Source organism: Accipiter gentilis, chromosome 15 (genome assembly GCF_929443795.1).
Source record: "Accipiter gentilis chromosome 15, bAccGen1.1, whole genome shotgun sequence".
NCBI classification, from domain to species: Eukaryota; Metazoa; Chordata; class Aves; order Accipitriformes; family Accipitridae; genus Astur; species Astur gentilis.
The window spans coordinates 31,417,968-31,441,817 of NC_064894.1; the positions used below are offsets into that span (position 1 = coordinate 31,417,968).

At 37.4% G+C, this 23,850-nt stretch overlaps 1 protein-coding gene across 1 annotated transcript in view; it reads right to left on the reverse strand.

Annotated features, from left to right (window-relative positions):
• Positions 1 to 2,820: 2,820 nt before the first annotated feature.
• HNRNPLL (heterogeneous nuclear ribonucleoprotein L like) overlaps positions 2,821 to 23,850 on the reverse strand; it is a 28,838-nt gene continuing 7,808 nt past the window's right edge. Inside the window, exons 2-13 of the mRNA XM_049817902.1 lie at positions 22,660 to 22,778; positions 21,701 to 21,938; positions 17,301 to 17,386; positions 14,924 to 15,020; positions 14,754 to 14,826; positions 10,745 to 10,816; positions 8,850 to 9,067; positions 8,568 to 8,689; positions 7,948 to 8,149; positions 6,942 to 6,999; positions 6,726 to 6,824; positions 2,821 to 5,019 (exon numbers count right to left, since the gene is read on the reverse strand). Of these exons, the coding sequence (XP_049673859.1) occupies positions 4,964 to 5,019; positions 6,726 to 6,824; positions 6,942 to 6,999; positions 7,948 to 8,149; positions 8,568 to 8,689; positions 8,850 to 9,067; positions 10,745 to 10,816; positions 14,754 to 14,826; positions 14,924 to 15,020; positions 17,301 to 17,386; positions 21,701 to 21,938; positions 22,660 to 22,778 (1,440 nt within the window). The 3' untranslated portion in view covers positions 2,821 to 4,963. The remainder of the gene's footprint in view (positions 5,020 to 6,725; positions 6,825 to 6,941; positions 7,000 to 7,947; positions 8,150 to 8,567; positions 8,690 to 8,849; positions 9,068 to 10,744; positions 10,817 to 14,753; positions 14,827 to 14,923; positions 15,021 to 17,300; positions 17,387 to 21,700; positions 21,939 to 22,659; positions 22,779 to 23,850) is intronic.

Consider the following 23,850-nt stretch of genomic DNA (forward strand, 5'->3'; position numbering starts at 1 on the left):
TAACTGTCTAGAAATGGAAGCTCTTCACTCTTTATCAAATCAGGTGCTTTATCAGTAGAACTTGGGGGCTTCATCATCCCAAATCCTGAACAGCTATTTGTTTCAGCTTATTTTCATAATAAGCTATGCCAATTTTCATGGCTATGCCCCTGCCAGCTTTTGTAAGGAACCTGAACGGCATGCTAGAAACATCACATTATCACATCTGATCACCTCTCTCCATACGCGTCAATTTTAATGGTACAACTGAGAAGATACTGTCTTACCACTCACTTAGCATGCATACGGTTTAACAGGTCAGGGAAGGAAAATGGAAACCCCTTGTTTTACAGATGAAAAATGATGCCAAGTATTTCTCAACTCAGACTTCCCTGGTGAATACTATTAACATTTTTCACATTCCAGTCCACTCCCAGACCATTCCTCACGGAAACAAAGGTAGGCTGGGAAGAGCTTAGATTAATTTAAAACATGTGGTCTTAACAATTAAGAACAAAAATAGCACAAGCTAGAAGAAATGAAGACGTGAAAAACACCTTGTTTCTAAGATAAGATGGTCTTAGGTGAGGTCCTGCGTATCAGACCACTTCATCCAGCTGCAGTTTGATGTCCACCTCCCACCCTTGTCAGCCCCACAGTCCCGGAGAGAAATGCAGGTGTAGTGAACTGTGCTCACCCCTGTTCCTCACTGCCTTCCTTCCAGAGGTCTTGCAGCACCACTTGTCCCTTGCTTAGATAGGACTCTCCAGTCATTTGTGTTTCACAACAAATCAGGTCACACAACATACTTCTCTCCAGCTGTTATTCAGTGAGGCCTTTCTCACCCGTCTTAGAGCAACACAACCCACGATGTAGGACAGCACCACAGTATCAGCAGCTAACCAACACACAGGAAACTCTACGGAGACCAGACTGCTTTTCCCTTTACACTTTTCCCTTTCTTGGGGACTGTTGCTACCGGGGGACCCATATCAACAAGGTTTGTTTCCTTAAGGCTTACATTTTTGCCATGTATTCAGAGGGCACCATCAGCTCTTCTATGACAATGTGCCAGAGCACTGCTTGGTCATAGCATCAAACATACAAACTGATATAGGCAACCACTGCAAGGCAAGTTTTACAGCAGGACTCTTAAGTTACCTTTCATACACCGGGTATGTGAAGGTGGGAGGTTCCCAACCAGAGCACAGCTGCATCTAGTTTAAGGTCAAAATCAGAACAATGGTATTTGGTGCTTTAAGAACTCTTCATAGGAAGCTGAGCCCATACCTAGTGTTTTATTTTCCCATGCCTTCTTGCACGCTATTTCTGGCCAAAGCCATGCCAATGCAAACAAGATTTTTCTTGAGATTATTACCACTTCTGTAATTGCCAGAAGGAAATAAACCAATAGACGGGTAGACATAAAAACCTGGAATGGCTAAAAAAATCCACTAGTAGCTACGGATATGAAAATACAAGGTATTTTCAAAAGAGGACACAAAAAAATCCCGAAGATGTTTAAACACATCCCAAATGCAGGGGGGGCAGGAGGAGGAATTTAAACAAGCATGTTCATGTTCCCAGACTTCAATGTATTATTTAACAGAAGAGACTGAATGTCTCCTGCTAAGCCTTCATAATATTCAAACAAGTTCAAGTGCTATTCACAAGAAAACACACAGCAGGAAAAGGAGCAAGTTGCATTTAATTACAACAAAGAGGGTTTCAGCCAGTTACAAGCCAGCTTACCCCAAACATTATCCCTTACTAAAAGACAGACTTAGTGACACCACATTAAGTCGTATCATTCCTTTCATAAAGCAGGACACCCAAATACTTCCTGAATGGTTTCTTTAAAATCTTTTAGCACCCTAGCGATACACTCTTGTCTTGTTGTGGTGGTACAGAAAGTCAAAAAGCAACTATTCCCACTTCTTGCATATAAGGAAAAATAAATATAAACAAGGGTTAGAGTATCATGAGAGAAAACAAACAGATCTCCACCTCAATATATCATTTACCTCCAATGAAAGGGGATCAATTAGAAAAAATAAACCAAAAAAACCCCCAAACAAAACAAAAAAAACCCAAACAAAAAAAAACAAACAACAAAAAAAACCCAAACAAAAATAACAACCAAAAAAACAAAAAACCCAAACAGTAGAACAGACACGAAGATACTACAGTGTGAATGCCAGCTGCTTACAAGCAGGGAATGTTCATAGCAATATTCACTATTTTGCTTGTATGGCTTATGCAAAAGAGAGAAAACTGCATTGAGAGACCTTAATGGTTTAATTTTAATCTAACAACTATAGTAATACCACTGACAAATGATAGACAAACTTCACTCCCCTCAGAGCAACTAACTCTTCACCTGCCCCACTGTTTTGGCTCTATTCTAAAGAGCAAGATTATGGGTGAACACAGACCTCATTTGTGGAAGGAGACCAACCTCATTCCTCCCTGAGGACAAGCATCCATCCTTGTAATCCCAAGAGAAGACATTATTCTCTTTTTACAGCAAAACACCAACATGGAATCTTTCCTGTTCTCAGCTTTTACATGAATAAGATGATTGTTATAGGGAGAAAGAAGCTTGAACAATTTTTCAGTCTCCCCTCTTTTCTTCCCCACATGGCACAGGCTACTCATTTTGCATTTGGGACTTCCAGCTGGTATCGAGTCCTCTCAGATACACCTGGAACTAGTTTGTCCTCTGTTTTATCTGGGCAGCCACAGGAAAGATGCCTTTCACCTGAACATCTTAGGCACTGAATGCTGTGATCCACTGAGGACACTGAAACATTAAAGCACCTTTTTTTTTTTTTTTTAAAAAAAACCAAAACAAACCAAAACACCTGAATGCTTTAATCCTACATCCCAAACTGGAGCAACAGGTAACATACTATTTTTAATGCTCAACTACAAACAACTTGACTTCTGAAACTACATTAACACAAATAGCAATGCAAGTTATGACAGAAGAAACAGGTTTCAACAGAACTTTCAGGTTGATGGAAAAGAAATGAATGATTGGGAGAGACCTTTTACAGTTGAAACACTAGGCAGCACAGAACATTTCACTAGTACCCAGCATTCCGTTGGCAAGTAGCAAGATATGGCACATCACCTTCTACACTGGGGCTCTCTGGAAGCAATTTCTGGGGGAAAAGCACTGAGGCTGAAAGAGTATTAGCAGCGCCCCTAAAATGCAAGTTAGTTTGCCACCTACCAGACAGGAGGCTAGTATTATTCCAAACCCTATTCAGAAAGAGGTGCCAAAGAGCAGCTGTCCTTCAATTCCCAGTTCAGACATATTAGAAGCCTGATTTGAATACCTGAAATACTCATTACCTGAAGCATGAACAAAATGGAGGTAGATGGGCAAAAATAAATGATTATTGACGAGAAAACTTGAAGGACAGCTGATATTTTCCCTTGTATGATAAGGTGTATTTGCCTTGAAGTTAAGAATGGGGAAAATTCGGTCTGTATTTAAAGACATGTGCAATGCCCACAGTCTGTAAACATACTGCAACATAATCTCTCAAGGACAAGCATACTGCACAAATAATCTTCCATAAAGGATGGATATGGATAAAATCCATAAAGACAGAACAAAACTTGTGTGATAAAACATAAAATATCTGATAAAATAACTTCTCTCTGATCACTAAGAGCAGAACTAAAAGAAGCCCTAAACACTTTGCTGCAAATTCAGAAAGGGGAACAAACACAGAGCTGAGGACAACAGCTCCCGGACTTCCCTGCTTGGATTCCCATTTCTGGGAGTTTAGCCCAAGTAAGATGCAACTCCAGTTCCAGAAGAGAGAACAGAGGTTTCAAAGTACTAGGACAGAAGAAATCATCTTCCCCAAAGAGAAAGATTTCTCACCTCATTAATTTTTTTATCATGTAATTAGTTATATTATCTGAATCCCACCTAGATTACTTCAGTCTAAGTGAGAGGCTAGCCAAGTCTATTCACCCTATGAGTTCTTTCATGGTCACAACATATGTAAGATAAATCAGACAAAAGAAAACATCAAATTAACTGTCTAGGTATGAGACACTATGGTGGGGCTTGCTTTTTGTTTTAACTATTTTTACCACCTTGGTTTCCATTGTGATCAATCTTTTCACATACCCAACTTTTACCATTTAGTATGTCATAACCACTATTTTAAAAAAAAAGTCAAGAGCACATGTTAAACACCACAGATTTAAGTTTAAATTATGGAAAATGAGGATGAACACATTGATACAGACTTGCAATTTTAATTTTTAAAAGGCCCCTACGGTGGGACTAGCTATAGATGGCATCATGCTAATGCAAATGAAAAATATTAAAAAAACAAACAAAAAATCCAAAACCCACACTTTAAATAAGTATGAATTCACACCATACACGTGTACATACTTAATTTTCTACATTAGCTTTGTTTGAACTATAAGTCAAGTCTATACTACTAAAAATTCGGTATGTGCAACATTAACCTGATTAAAGCATTTTATAAATACAAGCTTTTTAGTATTGCAACATACTTTACTACTTAAGATACTGAAAAACAAGTTCTACATTTAAAATTCTGATGCAATAGTTCTATCTGCCAATTAAGACTACAAATGGAAAAATACTTGCTAATCTTTAACATTATCGAAAATGCAAATATATTTCATTTTTGGAAGAAAATCTTGTTTATACTACTGGTGCTTCTTTAGACATTTGAAGATACTACACTAACAAAATACAAACTTTGTAGTAAGCTTACAACATGTACTTCTCAGAGGCAAAAAGAAAAAATCTGTTTTGTATTTATGAAGGAACATCCATTTATTATAAAACAAGATAAAAGATATTAGAATTAAGTTGAAACAAGGCAACATTAGAACAACCACTTTAGAGCTTTGTGAATGAAGTGTAGTTTTAAACTTGCAAATCAAGATGAATGGAGCTCTTAACATGCTGGCCTCTTCTCTATAAATGGGATGACGTAGAGAAGCAAAGCTTCAAGGTATAAGGGTTGGAGCCATCTGTAAAGAGACAACATATAACATACTCAGGGCGTTTTACTGAGCATAGCTCTCCTGCTGATCAAGATCACCTTGCATAATCTGACAAGTTTACAAATTCTGTAGATTTAAGGCTCACACCTCCCTGCCTACCCTTGCCAGTGGCCTGCAGATACCAGATGACCTGTAATGCGTAATTGATAGTCTACCAGCATTTTTTAGACATAAAAACCAAGTGACGGATCTGGTCACAAGGGAATGTAGATAGAATTCCAAATGTTGTACTATACACGAAAAAGACTTTACCATTATCGCTGCCTCTCTTCCTAGCTGAACTCTTTATAGAAGTAGTGCTAAACAGGCAATTTCAAATGCAAAAGGCATTTAAGGAAGTCGGGATTTAGACTGTGGCATTTCCATCAGAGACAGAGTGGCACTGGATAGTATTTACACGCGTTTGACTGATAAAAGAAGAGCAGGATGTCCAGCACACCCTTCAGGCCTCTCCAGAAAGCGAAGCATAAAACAACCCTCCCCTCTATTTGGAAAGACTGCCAAGACCCACAGATGGCAGCACACATCTGCCTCTCAGGTAATGGGAAGATATGTCCTCCCGGCTCAGTCAACCTCAGACAAACTTACTACAGCAAGACTTAACCAGCAGTCCTTGTTTTAAAATACTGCCTTTTCCTGTGATAGCTATATTTGATTATGGATTAGGTTTGCCTTTTTCATGTTGAAAAAGTAAGTTCTTCTGCTGTTCTTGCCTCTCCAAACTGAAATAAATCCGAAATGATTAATAGTATGTTATCAATAATAGCTTAAAAAATATTCTGCCCCTGAAGTAGTCTCAGTCCACTATTGAGAAGGTGGACAAAATGGGGTGGGGGAAGGGATAGGAAAGATTTAAACTGTTAACACTTGACAGGGAGACAAATCCATAATAGTTTGGAGAAGGTAGTTTAAAATAGTATTAGACATCGTGCTGGATTCAAAGTTATGTCTCTGAACAGCCAGAAAAATTCCATTTAATCCAGTAAACTATCTTAATTGTCCAGTGCAGATCTGGCCTAGTGTGTATTTGTTTAGCACATGATCTCCCCTCCATTCTTATTAGTTTGGAGCTACACTCAGCTTGGCCTCAGAATTTCCGATTTGGAAGAGAACCCGCTACAGGAGCGGTTAATTCAGAGCAGTAAACTGTATAACTTAAAGAATCTTCTACCCAAACATATTGCAGATTTCTCTGCATTTATTGTGAAAGATATAAAAAGCTTCAGTAAGACATTATGCCTTAGGTTTGATTTTGATGACAGTGGATTTTAATGCTTTTCCTGCCTGCCCTCTCTTTATCCCAAATATTTTTTTTTTCCTCCATCTTTCTGTAACTTCAAAGTTGCAGAGCATATTTTGAGTTCTATAGGTTAACTCAAGAACTAAGGAGTGCCATTTAGATAGAAACTAATGGAACCTAAACTAGAGATTAAATACTGTAATATATATATTACATATAATATACAAATACGGTATTTGTATACTGTAATATATACAGTATATGTGTATGTATATATCTATAAAAATACAGCTTATATACATATAATAAGAACAACACAGTTTTTAGGTGCAGATTGAGCTGCTGAAGCCTCACCTTTTATAAAGGCAGTATCAAAATGAAAGAAAGCAAGAAAAAAAAATTTATAGCAGTAAGGTAAGTAAAACTGACTTACTGGGGACTCTTATCTGGTAGTGATTAAGTACAGTGAGAGCTTCCACTGCATCTGTCTTACATTCCCATTCCAACAGACCAGACAGTGTTTTGGCAGAAGCTGTCAAAATGAGAAATAAAAATGGGAAGGAGGGGATCAGTAACATCTCCTGACAGTGTACATTCTTATCAGAACTGGAATCCAAATAGCTCCCCAAACAGGTGAAAGTTTACTTACGTTTTGGATCAAACACTTTGTATTTAATAAAGCTGAGAACTTCATGATCCTCACATAACTGTCACAAAAATAAAATAAGAGGTAAAACTCCAATAAAAATGCACATAAACACATTAGCAAAAATTCCAAGTTCCTGGGAGACACACAAAAAGGAAAACACTGACTCTTTAAGAGACTTTCCAAGAATTTATGGCAAATTATTATTTTAAAAATGTTTTGTTCTGTAGTATGCAAAACAAGGCTCCTATACCTGTGCTGTCCCATGATATATATGATTTTATAGGCACAAAAATTGTTAGAGTACTGCTATCGCTACCACCTCAAACAACTTTTATATTTAAATATAACCAAGTTCTTTTCAACATTCCCACTTCAATACAGTAGCTCAGAAGTTGTATGCACAAGCAGACCACTCATGCACTAGAGTTAACTTTCAGTCAGAGCTTGAAAAAAAAAAAAAAATTTTTTACTGAACTGAAAAAGAACTCACTGAACTGTCACCAGTTTTACCACTGCCTCCACTTGAGAGGCCCAGTAGTACATGATTTAAACATCCGGAGTTCATTTAGGACTCAACTGTGCAAACTGTTCCAGGTGCATGCTTCTTTCCATTTCAAAACATCCTAGCAGTCATTAGAGTAACCATCTCAGGGAGTCAGTAAATCTTTTGCGAATTGTAGTCCTAGCTTTTCCTGTATTTGGCTTCGTATGAGCGTTTTCCCCTTCTTCCACAAAAAAACCCACATCAAGCTCCTCAACTTAATTTCCAAGATCTTGTTTCTCACAATAAAAAAAAATAAATTAAAAAAATAAATGGAGAGAATAATGCCAGAATTGTGAAAATAGCAACTCCTACATAGAGAGGCTACAAACCTTTTTTAAGAACCAGTTCTCTTCCAGTCACTATGCTGTAACTATCCCAGTTATTTCTTTTAAAAAGTAGCACAGCGTAAAGCTAGGATTGAGCCCCAAAGCACTGTATGTCACAGTCATTTCAACTGCCTACCTTTACAAAGGTTTCTTCAGTTACACACAGGGGAACATTATAATAATGCAGCACACAAGAGGGTGGTTGGATGATGTTCTTAGATGCTTGGCCAGCACTGGTGAAACGATTATTCTTACTCATTGCAAAATCCTTGTAACTACTCGTGCCATCCTCCAGTTCAAATATCTGGCTTGGAACTACTGAATGCTGCTTGGAAACACTGGGATTTAAGGATAGAGAGAGATATATGTAGTTAAAGTTTCTTAAATAAATAAGACTTGCATACTTTGCAAACAGATTATCGATCTAACCAGAACAGAGCTGGCATTTCTTTACAACAGTTTGAAATAGAAGGAGAAGAAGATGGATTGGATTTGAAACTTCCCTTAAAAAATTGTAGAAAGGATGGATAAGGCACATTAGGGAATACAGTTTATTAACAGCCAATCCCTGTAATGCCCATACACTTTATTAATAAAATAATAATAAAAATTATAAATAGTAATAAATAAATGAATAATAGTTGCAAATTAGAAATCGTAACTCCAACAGTGATAACAGAACAATGAGATATTGTCCATTTGCAACCTCATTCCATCTGCCCACTGAAGATTATTAATCTGATAAAACGTATTTACCAGACATTAAGTCTCTTTCCAAATAACTTGACATTGTTGAGATGTGTGACAGCTCTTTCCACAGCATACTCATCACCCATTTCAACCAGTGCCGTGCCTGGAATAGTCTTCATAAATTTCACCTGAGACAGATAAGGGAAAAAAATGACATTGCAACAAACAGCCCAACCAAGAGTTTTGTAAGTTATTAGCAAACATTTTTAGACCATCTCAGCCAGGCTTTTTCCAAAACAATTAAAATGACTATAGTAGTTTCCAAGCTTCTAGTAAATTATGCCTTACCTTCTCAATGTTTCCATACAAGCAGAATAGGTTGAAGACCCTTGAACAGTTCATCTTTAGCTGATGCAACCCACTAACCATGACAACTGACCCAGAAGGATTTCCACCATGCATGTAAGAAGAGGATGCCTGGGGCAACGGATAAGCAACAAGTTCTGGAGTGTCCCGAGATCCCATTCGGTACCGGCTTGGCAATGGCAACAAAGGACCATGTGACCCTAAGGAGATGAAAGACCATGCTTTCACATTGTTTGAAATAAGTTTCACTACTTAATTATGCATTAAAGCCCACATATGTAATGCATATTTAAAGGAGGGGGAGGTGAAACAACATTACAGCAGTTTCCACTAATTCTTTTTCCAATTAAAAAACCAAAACAATCCCCCCAAAACAACAACAAAACCACCTACAAAAAAGAACAAAAAAAACCCCACCACAAAACAAGAAAACCTCTCTTCTAGTCCCTTTAATGTTCCAAGTCTCTTCTTACATTACCAGACAAAAAGGAAGGAGCTGTTTCACGGTATTGTTTTTATACACAAGTGAAAAAATTATTTCAGTAATTACAAAAATCCCTGCACCATACAAAATATTTGAACATAAACCTATCAGAAGAAATATTTAAAATAAACCTTCAGCAATATTGCCATGTCTACTTATAGAGCTATATGATGCCAAGAAAGAATATTACAAAGTAGGGAAAACAAACCAAAAGGAGTGAACTTTTAGCCAGAGGCCAGGAGAGGAGATGACACAGCTCTTTTCCAGAAAGAAGAGATTAAGTCAGAAGACTGCCTTTCTACAAACAGCTCATTTGGAAGAAACAGGAATACTTAAACCCCTGCATTAACACAAATGAAACTGTCCTATTTTCAACTACAGGAGAAGTGACAAGTTTCACTAAAATAAACAATTTCTTTTTTTTTAATGAAGAAACATTACTAGTATGCAATACTTCTTTTTATAGAAAACATCAGTATTACAGACCAATGAGAAGATTCCTGTTCTGAGACAAAAATAATGTGAAATTCACATAAGCCAAGTACAAAAGGAACCTTTTGTCCTCTTTCACCCCAGCAAAAAGCAGTAATAAGAGGGAGACAGTGGTATAGGAGGAGACAGCCATACCACTTAAGGTAGAAGGGTGTATCAGAAGAATGAAAAAAACATCAGTGAATACAATGTGGAACTTGGAAATTCTGGAGATTTGAAGAACCTTTGGAGAGTAGGTAGAAGGTCAACCTACAGTGTAAAGTATCATCAATACATTTGCAAAGAAAGAGGCAAGACAAATCACATTGCATCTAACAGTTAAGAAAGTAAATAACTAGACCTCTCTGAGGTCTTGGTACAACACATGGAAGTGACAGCAGATCTTAATTTACAGATAGCACTGGTAAAAATCGCAGCGCACCAATTCCAAAACATCATTTTTATACAGTCGCTATACTTTCTCAGAATTAGCTGTATTAGAAGAAACGCAAAGCCCACAATTCACAGCTTTGCATGCAAGAACATCAAAGAGCTCTGTGTTGCCTCAAACCATTGATCAAGCTATGTTGCCATTTTCTGAAAGAAAACTGCTTTCCTAGTACAGATGTCATTTTCCATCCATTTCTAGGGTGATGGCAACTGAAAGGCAACATTGTTCCAAGGAATAAATTTGTAGAGCCGGTTGCTGTCCGTGAAAGGAAGGAAGAGGTACGGCAATAAATGCACATAGATTTCAGTGAATCACTAGCATTTTCAGAACGTGGACTGACAGCACTGCACGTACAGCACAACAGTGAACTACTCATGCTGTAGGGGTCCACAGTTAAGCACTGATTGAATATTTAGAATTCCACATAACATGTAAAGAAATCATAACCACCTGTCATCCTACGTTACTTACCATAACCATCATGTCTAAATGATGATGGGTGCTCTCCCAAAATAGCTTGCCTCTGGCGACCCTTCCCTCTGTCTAACATGTGGGAAGGGAAAGAAAACAGTTTAGTATGCACAACTATACACTTGATTTCTCCAGTTAAGACACAAAGCTTCTAGTTAAGAAGCAAAAAAGTAATTTGAGTCCTTGTTAATTTTATAAACAATTTCTCATTCATTATATGGCTAAAACCACAAGCTGTAGCCCTGGGACACCAAAATTAAATGACTGCCTCTGTATAACAAATTGCACTTAAGTTGATTTGGGGCAGTAGCCAATGAGGAGATGCAGACATTTAAAGTTTATGGATATACCCAATAGTTTTCCTAAACAGACACCACATATTAGTATAGATAACACCATACAGCAGGATTTACCTATGTGTCTCTTAAAACAAATTTGAAATGCAGTACTTTTGAAAGACAGTACCTGAATCATAATATTAGCTTCAACAGCAACACATTTTCAAAGTGGGCTTCTTTCAAGAAGTTTCAGCATAAGCCAACAACAACCTGTATTACATGGTTTCATAATCAGTAAACAGAGAGCATTACATATGTGTACATATATATTTACAGAACACCTACTGATTTACGGGCGTGCTGCAAGGATTGTACATTATTGCATTATCAGCAGCACATAACAGTTCAATTGAAGAAAAACATCACTAATAATGCACTTAAACAACAGTCAATCCTTTAAGAAAACCCAGTTCTCTAGGATATAAAGTTAAGCAAGGGGTCTACATTACTGGAGGAAAGCAATGCATCACAGCCAAAACTGTATTTTCTAATCAGGTCCATGCTGCATGACAAAGAAAATCTAAACTTCCAGATTTGTTTGTGATAAGCAACAACTGATTTCTCATAATTAAAAAAGCCACGTTGAAAAGGTGGAGAAGACATTTATCAGTTTACAACAGTTCCCAGGAAATTTAGGTATGACTGCTGAAAATGGCAACTCCAGCCCAGTGCAGCTGGAGGTATTTCCCCTGAAGAACAGCAACTATTTGCATTAGAAAACACAACAGTGGGAGATGAAAACACATGTGCCCTTTCAGCTCAGTATTTGGAGGACAGGTTCCAAGTCAGATATTTACTTTGGCAATAAAGCCTGAAGAGAGAACCATGCTGAATGCCTTCAAATATATAGAAGAAAGATTACTTTTGTCAAGTTTTGTTTTTCTATTCCCTTTTCCGGGTAACAGCTCTGGTTCTTGGCTCTAAAAAGCAAATAGGCAGTCAAATGAAGTGTTTTGAGCATTTAAACTGTATGCAGTAATCATCTTTCAGAAAAATCAAGTTTATAATACCAGTCTGTGGAGCTAAATCCTTTGAAACTGCACACAGTAATATAATAAAGGACCATATTCTTTCAAATAAAGAATTTTGGGAGACCACAGTTTGACAAATATTTCCTCCTCGTGATGGTGCAGTCCACTGCTCTCTTTGCTCCATACTCGTTCCTTCCTTGAACAAAGTCCCTCAACTGTGCCAGTACAAATACTTGTGCAAACAGGCATTGAAACATGAGAACTGATCTGTGTTAAAAATAACTCTGAAAGGAAAGATTCTTTATAATCTAGTTTAAGTTTGGGGTTTGTTGTTTTTTTGGTTTTGTTTTTAAATCAGGTCCTTGAGTCACTGCATATGCTGGTATTACCACCAAAAGAAATGCTCCAAACTACAATTTGAACTTTCTGGCTAAAAGCAAGTAGAATACTAAAAGTCAGCCTTTTTTTTTTTTTTGTTCAATCTAATGGAATATGGGTTCATAGCAGCAAGCACTTATTAGGAAGTTTACTTAAGTGGAGAAATACTACAGGGAAGTCTGTAATTTGTTTCCATAAAGAACTAAAAACAGTTCTTTAAGAAAAAACACATTAGCGAAATGCATTTCCTTCCTAAAATTTGAGGGGGGATGTGAAATTCTGAAAGGATATATTAGCATGCCTGTCCTCAGAATGAAAATTCCTTTGGGCTACGATCTTGTTTGCTGCAGTCAGATCCCTACAGTTTGGGTCACATTAGGTTCAAAAGCCAAACAATGCTGCTGCAAGAGTAAATTGAAGCACAAATACGAAAACACACTCTCTCTGTCCTGGATTACTTTATGGGCAAAATTGCTCTAGATGCCTGCTATTTCAAGCACATTTCAGTATTCATTCAACAATTTATATTCCCATTTCCTAGACAAATGGATGTGGCCCACAGGAAATGAAAACTCATGCTATATACAGTATAGCATGATATAAATACATATAATGCAAGTCTAATTCTTTTCCTCTTATGTGTAGTAGAGTGACATATAGAAAATAGAGACAGACTGTCAAAGTAACAAGGAAAACAAGAGAGTAGAGTGAGAGTACTTGAGAAAGAGCAAGCCATACCTATCATAAGTTTTTCATTTTCCACTGTTTTCTCTAGCTTGGGGAACATTTAGTTCATACAGCCATTACATTACATAATGTAATTAGATGCACAATGTTACAAGTCAGCCTCCAAACACTGCAATGATCAAAAGATATGAGGGTCAAATTAATCCTTCAGATTTTCAGAATTCAAACCTTTGGATTTTTTTCTTGCCCTTGAGTTTCTTCAAAATCCCTTTTTTAACTCAGGAATTTGAGAAAAAAAAATTGAATCCTGATACAAATAGCAATAATCTACAAGCTACAACCAATACTGTAGCTCCCTTGTTAACTTTTTACAAGAACTTCATTTTGAAAATTCAAGCCCTAAGTTTTAAGTTGTACAACAGGTTTACAAGCCCAGCGTCTCTGCAGAATTACTCTGAAAGTGCGTATCACTTGAGACGGCCAAAGCCCTGGTTCTCATATAGCCTTTGATAGGTAGATACTCTATCTTGGACACATTGTCTTCACTTTTCTAACTTTACATTGCACACATTACTGTACATAAGTTACTGAACACTGCACTCAATAGTTACAGACTTTTTTTTTTCCAAAATAAACACTTTACAGGAGTTAGGCTACACAGCAGTTTTTCTTTACATATATAGTTATATTTTTCACTGACACGACTTAAGCTTTGGTAATTCTTACAGCTGAGTACTTAAAGAGACAGTATGCCTGTACCAATTATGAATCTCCCTATTTTAATACTTAAGTATAACTGAGGGGACCTATCTGATATTGCACTGCTCAGTTCCAACTATCTACAGATAAGTATTAAACTTCCCTACTACTAGACAATATTTACACTGTTAAGACTGAATGCAACTCTCACATACAGCAAGTAAAAAAAAGATTACAATGTCAATGATATCAACAAGAGGCTCTTAATTTTGGAGGTTCTCAATTTTTCAATTGTAATTTTAAGGGAAATAAGACCAGCATACATACAAACTTGAACAGAATGGGTCCAGTCTATCATGTTATTCATCCCATACAAATCTGAAGTACTGAAAGGTCCTCCTTTAAAAACTTGTGGTGGTGGTGCATGCAGTATGCAGACAAGGTGAATTGCAAGTCTGAGTTTTTTCAGAGGGTTTTTTTGTTTATTTGTTTGGTTTGGTTTTTTTTGCTGATGCCGATGTGGTGCATGATGAAGTGTAGAGTCAGCCTGCTGAAGTCCTCTATCCTTCTTAATGCCTCGTCCAACATAGGGGAAAAGAGTCCTTTCGAAGGAGAAGCAGTGTGCAAGTTTGTAGTTTGTAAGGAATAGTCTGTACCAGGTTTCCTCTCCTCCAAAGAGAGAGAGCTGCTTGGAGAAATGCAAGTCCTTGAGAACTGCGAAGGTGCTTGCAGGTGTGGGCTCCTTGTTGAACTAAGTGGCTCAAGCACACGGCAGTAGGGGGCCCTAGGGCTCAGGGTTACTTCCCTGGCGTGTGAACACAGCCTTCAGCAGCACTGGCTTGCTTTGAAATGACTATTGCCATACAGCCTGACCACGTATAAAGGATTGTCATTAGTACAGTCAAACATCTACAGCGATAACATACGAAAACCTACCTCGTCGGCCCAGATACGGCTTAGTGTAGTCCCAACTATCGTTGTCGTTTCTAATGACATTAAGTCGAGTTGGCTGTTCAAACAAAGTAAAAGTGAAAAAGGTTAAGTCATATACATATATATATATATAGTTTTTCCAGTAAAATTAAAAGAGAAGGTCCAAGCATTACCCTTGCATATTCAATTTTTAGTGTGCAGCATCCTGCATAGATATCTGCTCCATTGAGTGCAGCCTTCGCCTTCTGGGCACAAAACACTGATTCAAACATACACATCATGTTAAGGTTTTCTTTTCACCAGGTGTCTCATTCATGTCCCTTTCTGCTGATATGGCTTTATTTTTGTAGCCTACAGATATTTCACTATTGTATGCCTTACAAGAACTCTATACAGACTTTAATATAAAATTACCAACAAGTGTATATATATGGGTTCAACATCTGTTAAGCACCTGTTTTTGAGATGTAAGTAGCACATGATGACACCATTCTATATAAATTAGTAAATTCTTCAGTGTGGATTATAAAGATGCAAGCTTTATTCATGCTCTGAGCTTAGGCCGTTTGAAAGGGGATATCCTGGTGGATTTAGTAACTTTCATCAGAGGACACAAAGTTACCAGCAAGCCTAGAGAATATTTGAAGGGAAAGTTTGAAGGGAAAGTTCAAGCAGGGGTCAGAAGGCATGACTTAAGACAATGCATCCCTTCTCACAGCTAGCATTAGCTAGAGACTTGTGGGTAGGGAGAACATGAACTCAGCAGTTACTTTACAGCAAAAAGAACTAAGAAACAGTATGCCCTTTTCAGCTTGTTAGCCAAATAAAACCACAGAACTCAGAGATAATTTCAATGAACAAACAATCATCTTGCATCAAAAAATACAACACACAGATTGCTTTAAATCCATTGCTCAAGGCAGATGCAAGTACCAGGCTCCAACATACAGGTTATTTCATATCCTCCTCATACGCCAAGATGAGTCCTGTGACCAGCACAAAAATGTACCTGAGCCTTGGCACATGGCAATCCACAATCTCATACATACTCCAAAACATACAGTGTCAGAAAGCCCAAACCTTGCAGCAGACCAGACATTTTGTACCATCCTTTGATACAATTTAGTGACATTTTTTAAGTCGTCTGTATCAATAGCATATCCCTTGTGTTTTACCACATTCCTACAGCCCAAATTCTTCCAACATGATGTAGGTTCACTGTGGAATTTAAGAGTGAGAAAAGTTAAGCTTCCCAGACCTCTAAGAAATTGTTTGACAACTGGCTAGAACTGTGGGAGCACATTTGCAAAAGTAATGGGTACTGCAATTAGCATTGGCATTTGAGTAAATTTTTGAACTTTTCAAACAAGGCTTGTCTTGAAGCTCACTTCCCCACCCCCATCCCAAACTGCTGCATTACTTTGCTCACATTTGTGAGTTTCCTTTCAATTTCTGGTTGTTTTTGTTTTTAATGAAAGGCATGTCGCAGATTTCAATTCAAAGGACAGAAGCATGGCAGTTTCAGAGTATGTGCAGGATCCTCCCCAGAACTTCCCTAATCTTTCACAAGATGCAGAATAACCTCCAACTGTACAAGTCATCTGATCCAGGCAACACCACTTACCACAAACTTGACACACTATCATAGTAAGTCAAAATACTGTCCGTTAGGACACACAGTTTAAGTCTTCTACATAGATAAACAGCTTGCTTTTATGGAAGTTAGGGTAATTCTTTTTGCCTGGCAAATCATCAGTGAAGCCACCGGTTAAGTCATAAGTTATGGAAGTGACCCACTAATAAAGTCTGACACATCAGTAGCATCTGAAATCACAGAAGAATTTGATATTTTAGTACAATTTTGTCCAGATAACAGCTTGGAAATGGAGAGTAATCAGTCTCTGTGAAGAGAGCTATCAGAGTTTTATAAACTAAGGCGTAACCATATCAGACTTTGGACTCTGCAAACCACAGTAACACACCAACGACTCTGAACATTCATCCCATGTACAACTTAATGCTACAAATACAGTAAACAGTAGGATAACAGAGGAGGTAATTTCCTCAACACATGATAAACACGTCAAGGAGGCCTAAGTTGGTCTCATGCTTTATTAAAGCCAGAATAATAAACCACGCAGTATATATTAGAACTATTTTAGAAGAGTCTGAAGAAGTCAAACTGCACCTCTGCAATCCTTTACACATTTCCTATCAACACAGGCAGAAGCCATGAAACTTTTGTGTACAATGCACTGTCAAATCTATGACATATTTCCTGTCTGCAATTACTCGCTTTAGGGCCACTTATAAACATCATTATCAAGACCACTGTTGACACTGTCATTTTCCTATAAAGATGAAATGTTCGAGTGCTATTCTGTCTTACAGACACAGAGAAATTGGAAATTACCATGTCTTGGATAGAAATTTTAAAAAAAATTGGTCTCAAAATTACACAGTATTTTTCTGACATTCTCACATTAAATCCCACCTGCAGTTAAGAACCTACAGAAAAAAAAAAAAAAAAAAATCACTCAGAAAGGATATTCAACCATAGCTTGTATTCCATTTCTCTTGAATATAACAATGCGCTGAACTTTTCCAACAGGGTTGCACACGGTATACAAGACATCCTAAGAAAGAAGAAAGAAATACTTTACTCAGATGTGAAATTTCAAACACTGTAGGTCCACAGAACATTTTCTTGCATTGACATTTAAATGCCAGAGAGCAAAGAAAAGGCTTGTTAACTTTTCATTTATAATTTTCTCTATACAATTTATACATTCATGATTAGCACTTTTATGGATTAATATAGTACAGGCAGTCAAATCTGAAAAACAGGAAAGCTTCTATAAGAAGTACTCATGCAAACATTAGTTTAACAAGTATCTTCAACTGTGTTAAAACCCAATAATTGCATCCATGTCTCAAGCTGTGCTCCCTTTTAAGCATGCACTGCAGTAGTTTTACCAAAGCAAAGAGAGACAAAATGACACTGTAGTTATAGCACATTTCATTTCATAAGACTCTAGCAGCTGAGGATATTTTTAATTTTTCATGTTCATTTTCAGAAGAGTAATCAGGGGTAGTCCACGATTTAAGCTTAGGCAGCTTATCAAAAGGAGATTTTCAATCGTATTCACCTGAATCAAACACACTGCAAGTGGTTACTGTGCTTCTCCACTTAAGGCAGAGAAAGTTTCTGACAGGAAACACTGGATTCGTGCAAACTCATTGTTAACACTCTGCTTTCACCAGCATTTGTCTATATTACAAGGAACCAATAAAATTCAAGACCTTCTTCAGTGCTGCAGGGGAGCCAAACAGTAACAAGAAAAGCTCGCCTTACTGCACATCAGGCCAGGCTTATGATGTGCTACGAGTAATCTCAAACAACAGCCATTTACACACAATTCTGACATCACGGTACCAGAAACTAGTCTCCAGCATGAATCTGGCCAAGAAAAGTAAGTTTATTTTAGAGTGATTATACACCCATACTCAGAATTCCCAAGACTCAGGCTTGAGAACCTGAACAAACAGGACTGTGATTTCTTGAAACAATTCACCTGTCTGAACATGATCTAACAGCTGAAAAGCACATAAGCTTTACTAGACAGCCAGTTTCATAGCTAAACCTAGCAAGCAAAGGCATGCTCAGTGAAACAGTCTATCACAATCTATTTTTTCCTTCCTTTCTTTCTATCTAAACCAAATACTTCCAAAGTGCTCATTCCAAGATCTTAGTGTATGTCCTCAGGTTTATTTGGGCACAAGAGGGAGAGAGGGGGAAAGGAAGTAGATACAGTATTTATTATTATCTCCTGCAGAATAGCAGAGGAATTGGGAGGCAAAGTGGTGGGGTGCATGCTGGATTTCTTAAAAACAAAACAAACACACCCCCACATACACAAGAAGAAACTAGAAAAAGAGGATGTCTTATTGCTGGCTACAGCTGCAGTGGTGTAACTCCTGGCTTATATAAAGTACCATAAGCTTTAATATACTGGCATATTACCACTAAAAAGAAAAAACAAAAACAAACAACAAAAAAACCCAACCAAAACAAACCAAAAACATTGGCCATGCTCAGGGGCCTTACTCCAGACACTAGTGAATGTTTTGCGTAGCTAAATGAAGCAGCAGAGGAGATGGTCAACCTTAAGATTTTCAGAAGTTGAACAGACATTTTTAGAAAGGATTCAAGCAGCCTGAACCCCTAAAAAAAATAAGACTTATGACATCATTTATAGGTGTATTTTCTATGCACACTCAATAGCAAAAACAGCTGCCCTCCATCTCCTCTTGTTTGGGAGAAGAGAGTCCTGAAAACTTTCCAGCTCCAGGTGACATTTATTTTCAGGCATATGACTATTTTTCACAATTTGTCTCAAAAGATTTCTTCACAGCCACTTAATTAAAAAAAAAAAAAAGTTGTCTTTCAAAATGTAAACTCTTACTCAAAATACCATCAGTGTCATTAGCCAGCAGGCACACACACAACTTTTTTTTGTTTAATTCAGCTACTTTAGATTACCAAATCAAGCAAGCAATTCACAAGATAGAGTGACGTGAGATATTTTAAGTAAAAAATTAACACTAGCATTATGTACTTACTAGAATATCACAAAAAAGGAGGTGTAGCAACCTAATCTCAGAAGAAGTTGACAGTTAAGTTTAAGACATTTCAATTGCCAAGGCATTACCACACCTTCCTCATGCACGTACAGAAGATTTAGAAGGTAAGCGAGAACTAAAAAGCAACAGCAGAGGTATAGCTGAACAGACAGTAACAACTGCAGCAGCAGGAGTCACTTTGAGAAAGTCTGTTTCAACAAGACAAATTTGTCTGTTCTTACAGACAAATGCCGACAAAGTTCTGCCCACAGATAAGGAAACCGGGAGACAAAACTTCAAAGACCTGTATGCAACACCTAAGGCAAAACTTTTTCAAAACACCAATCCTCCATCACAAAGGGGTGGAAAGCAGTTAAGAATTAAAGACAGTTAACTTGCCCTTCACTACCACACCCTTCTAAAAAAATTCTGCTAGGAAAGAAGCAGGTCACAATTGTAATGGAGGAAATAAACTGCAGCAAAATTTTAGAACCATTTAGCTTTTTCCACAAGTTGCCCTTGAGCAGACCAATTTCTATGCAAAAACTGTATTTTGTTTTGAAGGAAAAGCTCTTAAGAATTATGGAACAGTTTATTGCAGTTATTTGGACTTGCCACTTAAAACTGGTTGCAATTTTTCATCTATTTTACCCAACTGTAGTTCAAATTTAAGGAGAGAAATGTGTTCAAGAGGAAGAGGTGGTGTTGGGCTTTGTGGTTTTTTTGGTGGTTTGTTTTTTTTTTGTTTGGGGGGAGGTTAGTAATGCAGACTGCCTGAGACATTCTTAACTGTTTCTTTAACCGGTTGGCCAAGCACAAAATTTTTATTTTTCTCATCACATTCGTAGCTGTTAGGGTACAATTGCTCTTCCCAGCTGCTATGACTCTACTAGTCTACACTACTTGCAATGATCTCTGATGCCTGCAAGTAATTTTGGAAATCTGTCTGCAAACAGCTGGGGGCAGGCAGGTATTTCTTGCTTGTTTGTTTTCAAAGAGGAGCTACTGGGCTAGAGGCTTCATCCTCAGAATTTCCATGAAACTCTCCTAGCCCAGAACAATGCTTCTGCTACTAGTTTCCTCAAGCATCTACGTTCGACTCAGCTGCTTACGCAAGCCGAATTTAAAATGCATGAATGAAAGGTATTTGCCAAAATTTGTATTGTAGTCACATGCAAAGAATACTTAAACTTAGTGGATTTGTTCACACAGCTCAAAGCAGGTATATTTTTAAACACTGATGAAAAAGCAACTCATACCTTGCCATGCTTTTCTATAAAGAAAACTGACAGGAGAAAGAAAATTTGTCATCCACTAATGAAACAGGCAAAAACCTATCGATATTCACAATACAGTGAAGCAAAAAGCATGATATGGAACCGACTACTTGAAGTAATTTCAGGAATGCTAAGCTTCTATCAATTTGCTAACATAATATATGGCACGTTAAACACAACTTAGTACTTGCATTAAGTTACGTGGTTCCACACAACCCACTTTGATCCATACTATCCCGTGTATTTCACCAAGAACAAGTAACTTATGCTTGTATCACAGTATTACAAGTCTGCTTAAAGCAGACTTTTTAAATTTTTCCTGAAATATTCCTGTGCAATTCATGTGCTATAAAATCTTTATGAAAAATATAAGTATTCAATGCATGAGAAAACATGCATTCTTAAATGCTAGCAAAAAATATCTGTATCATTAAAAAAACATGCACACATGCCATAAATAGATGGCAATAAATTAGGATGCAACTGTATATATGGTATGACTTGAAATACTGAGAAGTAAAATGTATCAGCCCAAATAAAAGTGAGGAAGATTCCATCAAACTGGAGTTGATCATCAACAGATGAAGGTTTCAACTTTCCACAAAGGAAATACTTAAGAACGAAGGACTGCAATACAATAACCCCTCCTACTGGAAAAACTACTTGGCTATTTAAACATACACCACTCAGAACCTAAAAGCTAAATGACATTCCTGATGTTGTGGCAACACGTTTGGAAATATTTCAGAAGCATGTAGCAACCTCAACATTTCAAAATCCTGACCACTGAAGTCTTCAAATGCATTGCAAAATATCTGTACAACCAGACTTAATCACCTCAAAAACGTTTTTTTCCAGAACATGCACGTTACTTATGTGAACATGGTGTAAAGCTTTGGTAGGCAAATTTAACTCCTGACTCAAATTAATAGTGTACAATTTTAACAAATAGTACACAACGGAAATAATGTAACAGAGATTGCTGCTCCCTGCCTTTTATTATTTTATATAAAATAAATAAATAAATAAATAAAAGAAGAGGAAACATACCACTGTAATTGGGTAGAGAGGATTCTGAATTGACAACAGGAGAACTTTATTTCCACCAGATGGGTCATCAGTGTTCCCTGGCCGAGTAATCCTCTTACTTGTTGAGTAGTTGAAAAAGGCTTGCTGTCCAGCAATGTATACAGGTTCATCTGCTGCAAACGTTACACATTTCTTCGCACTTTCTACGTTTTCAAACTCCACCAGAGCCTGGCGCTTAAATGGCATCATCATGACATAGCTGGTGAGAGAAACATTACAGTAAGTTTTCCTATATGCTTACGCAAAACAACTCCAATGTCCCATAACTATCATCTGTGTTTTTTCTAAACAATTCCTAACAAGGACATCAAAGGAAGATAGATCTCCCTGCTCATGCTTCCCATATCCGGTCAACACATTTCTAAAGCATTTGCACAAAACAAAGAAATGCAGCTATAAGGTAAGTAATAAGCAGTTCTTTTCCTCAAAAAGTTTAATGGTTTAATGCATAAAAACATTCAACCAATACCACAAATAGTTAATCACTTACTAACTTACTTTCTCTGAGTAACCATCTCATTCTGAAGGTCCTATCATATCACAAGCACTGCTCCCATACAAAACCACAGGAAAAAGCATCATCTGCTCTGTGGCCTATCCTTGCTTTTGGCATATTCGCTCATATCATGACAGCCACCCTCGTGCTGTTCTGCAACTCAGGTTAGCTACAGCTCATATTAAGGCCAGGACTAGCTGTGCCACTGAAGTCTGATAGCAGACACTAGGGCATGCAGACAGTGTAACTCTGCTTGACCAGACTTGCCACGTACAGACAGAGAATCTTCACACAGCTAGAAAATCTTTATGCTTTACTAAGTTCTGGATTTCAAATGGCTATAACTTATTTAAAGAGGTCCAAGAGACTTTTAAATAATGCTCCCAGCTCGTCCAGAGACATTACTTTATACTGCTTGACATACCATATGGTTCCAAACTTTTCAAGAGCTTCCACAAGATCCGCTTCCACAACTGATTCACACAGCCCTCGGACATGGACGACAGGAGAAACAGAGACTTTGTGATGACTTCCCCCAGCATCCTAGCAACGAAATGACATTTTAAAATTCAACACAGAACAAGGAATACTGCTATCATTAACTAAAATTAAATATTTGGCAGACACTACACTGGGTCCCGAAGCAGCCATCTAAATGCACAGTCCAAGCATATTTTAAATAATTTAAATTTTCTTTCCAAACAGGTTGCCAAGTTCAGTTGCTGAAATCTACTTAAAATAAAATGCTTTGCAGATTTAATTAATTGAGTTTGCACAGGCAAAATTTTTCTAATATAAAAAATGCCTATTTAACACTTGGTTGAATTGCAGGAGGTCTTCCACCCTATTCATTGAAAGCATAAAAAAAAATACTTGGACATGCACAATAGCTAAAATATTTCTGACACTCTTCCTGTTTGCTTATGCCAGCATTTGTCTGAGACAGGATGGGGGGATAAAAAAGCAAGAACAAACAAGGGCCATCAGTAAACTGAACGAAAACTTAGTATTCTTCTAATGTATGCAGACCTGTGCCCCACAATGCAAGAAAATGCCAGCTCCATACTATACTTCAAATAAACCCAACCCCCCTTCTAATTCTGAACACTCTTCATACATGTTTTTAAAAACTCACAATTTCTGTACATATGGGCATGCTCTCTTCACCCTAAGGCTGACTACCATTAACAGATTCAGCTGTTGTACATTAACACACAGAATTCCCACTGTGAACATTTTGCAGAGCTACTGCTATGACTTCAGACAGTCTCAGTTCTGTGTGACTGAAGAATTCGAGTTGGAACCAGCTCATCTTTCCATGCAAAGCCTGAAGTAGGGCTGAAATTTGCCTTATATATTGTAAGACACAGGGGTAAAAAAAAAAAAAAAAGAATGAAATGATGGAAGCCAATAATGAGAGATAATCAAAGAAAGATTAGAGATAATAAAGGGCACACTAAAATATACAGTAATTACCAGCACCCAAATTTCATACATGTTACAGCAGTGTAAAGTTGATGTATTCAAATTTAGCAACTACATCAATGAGTTTATCTAACAGATCAAGTCTTGTTGGTTTTTCACTTTTTTCCATAAGAAGTAGTACAGCATCTTC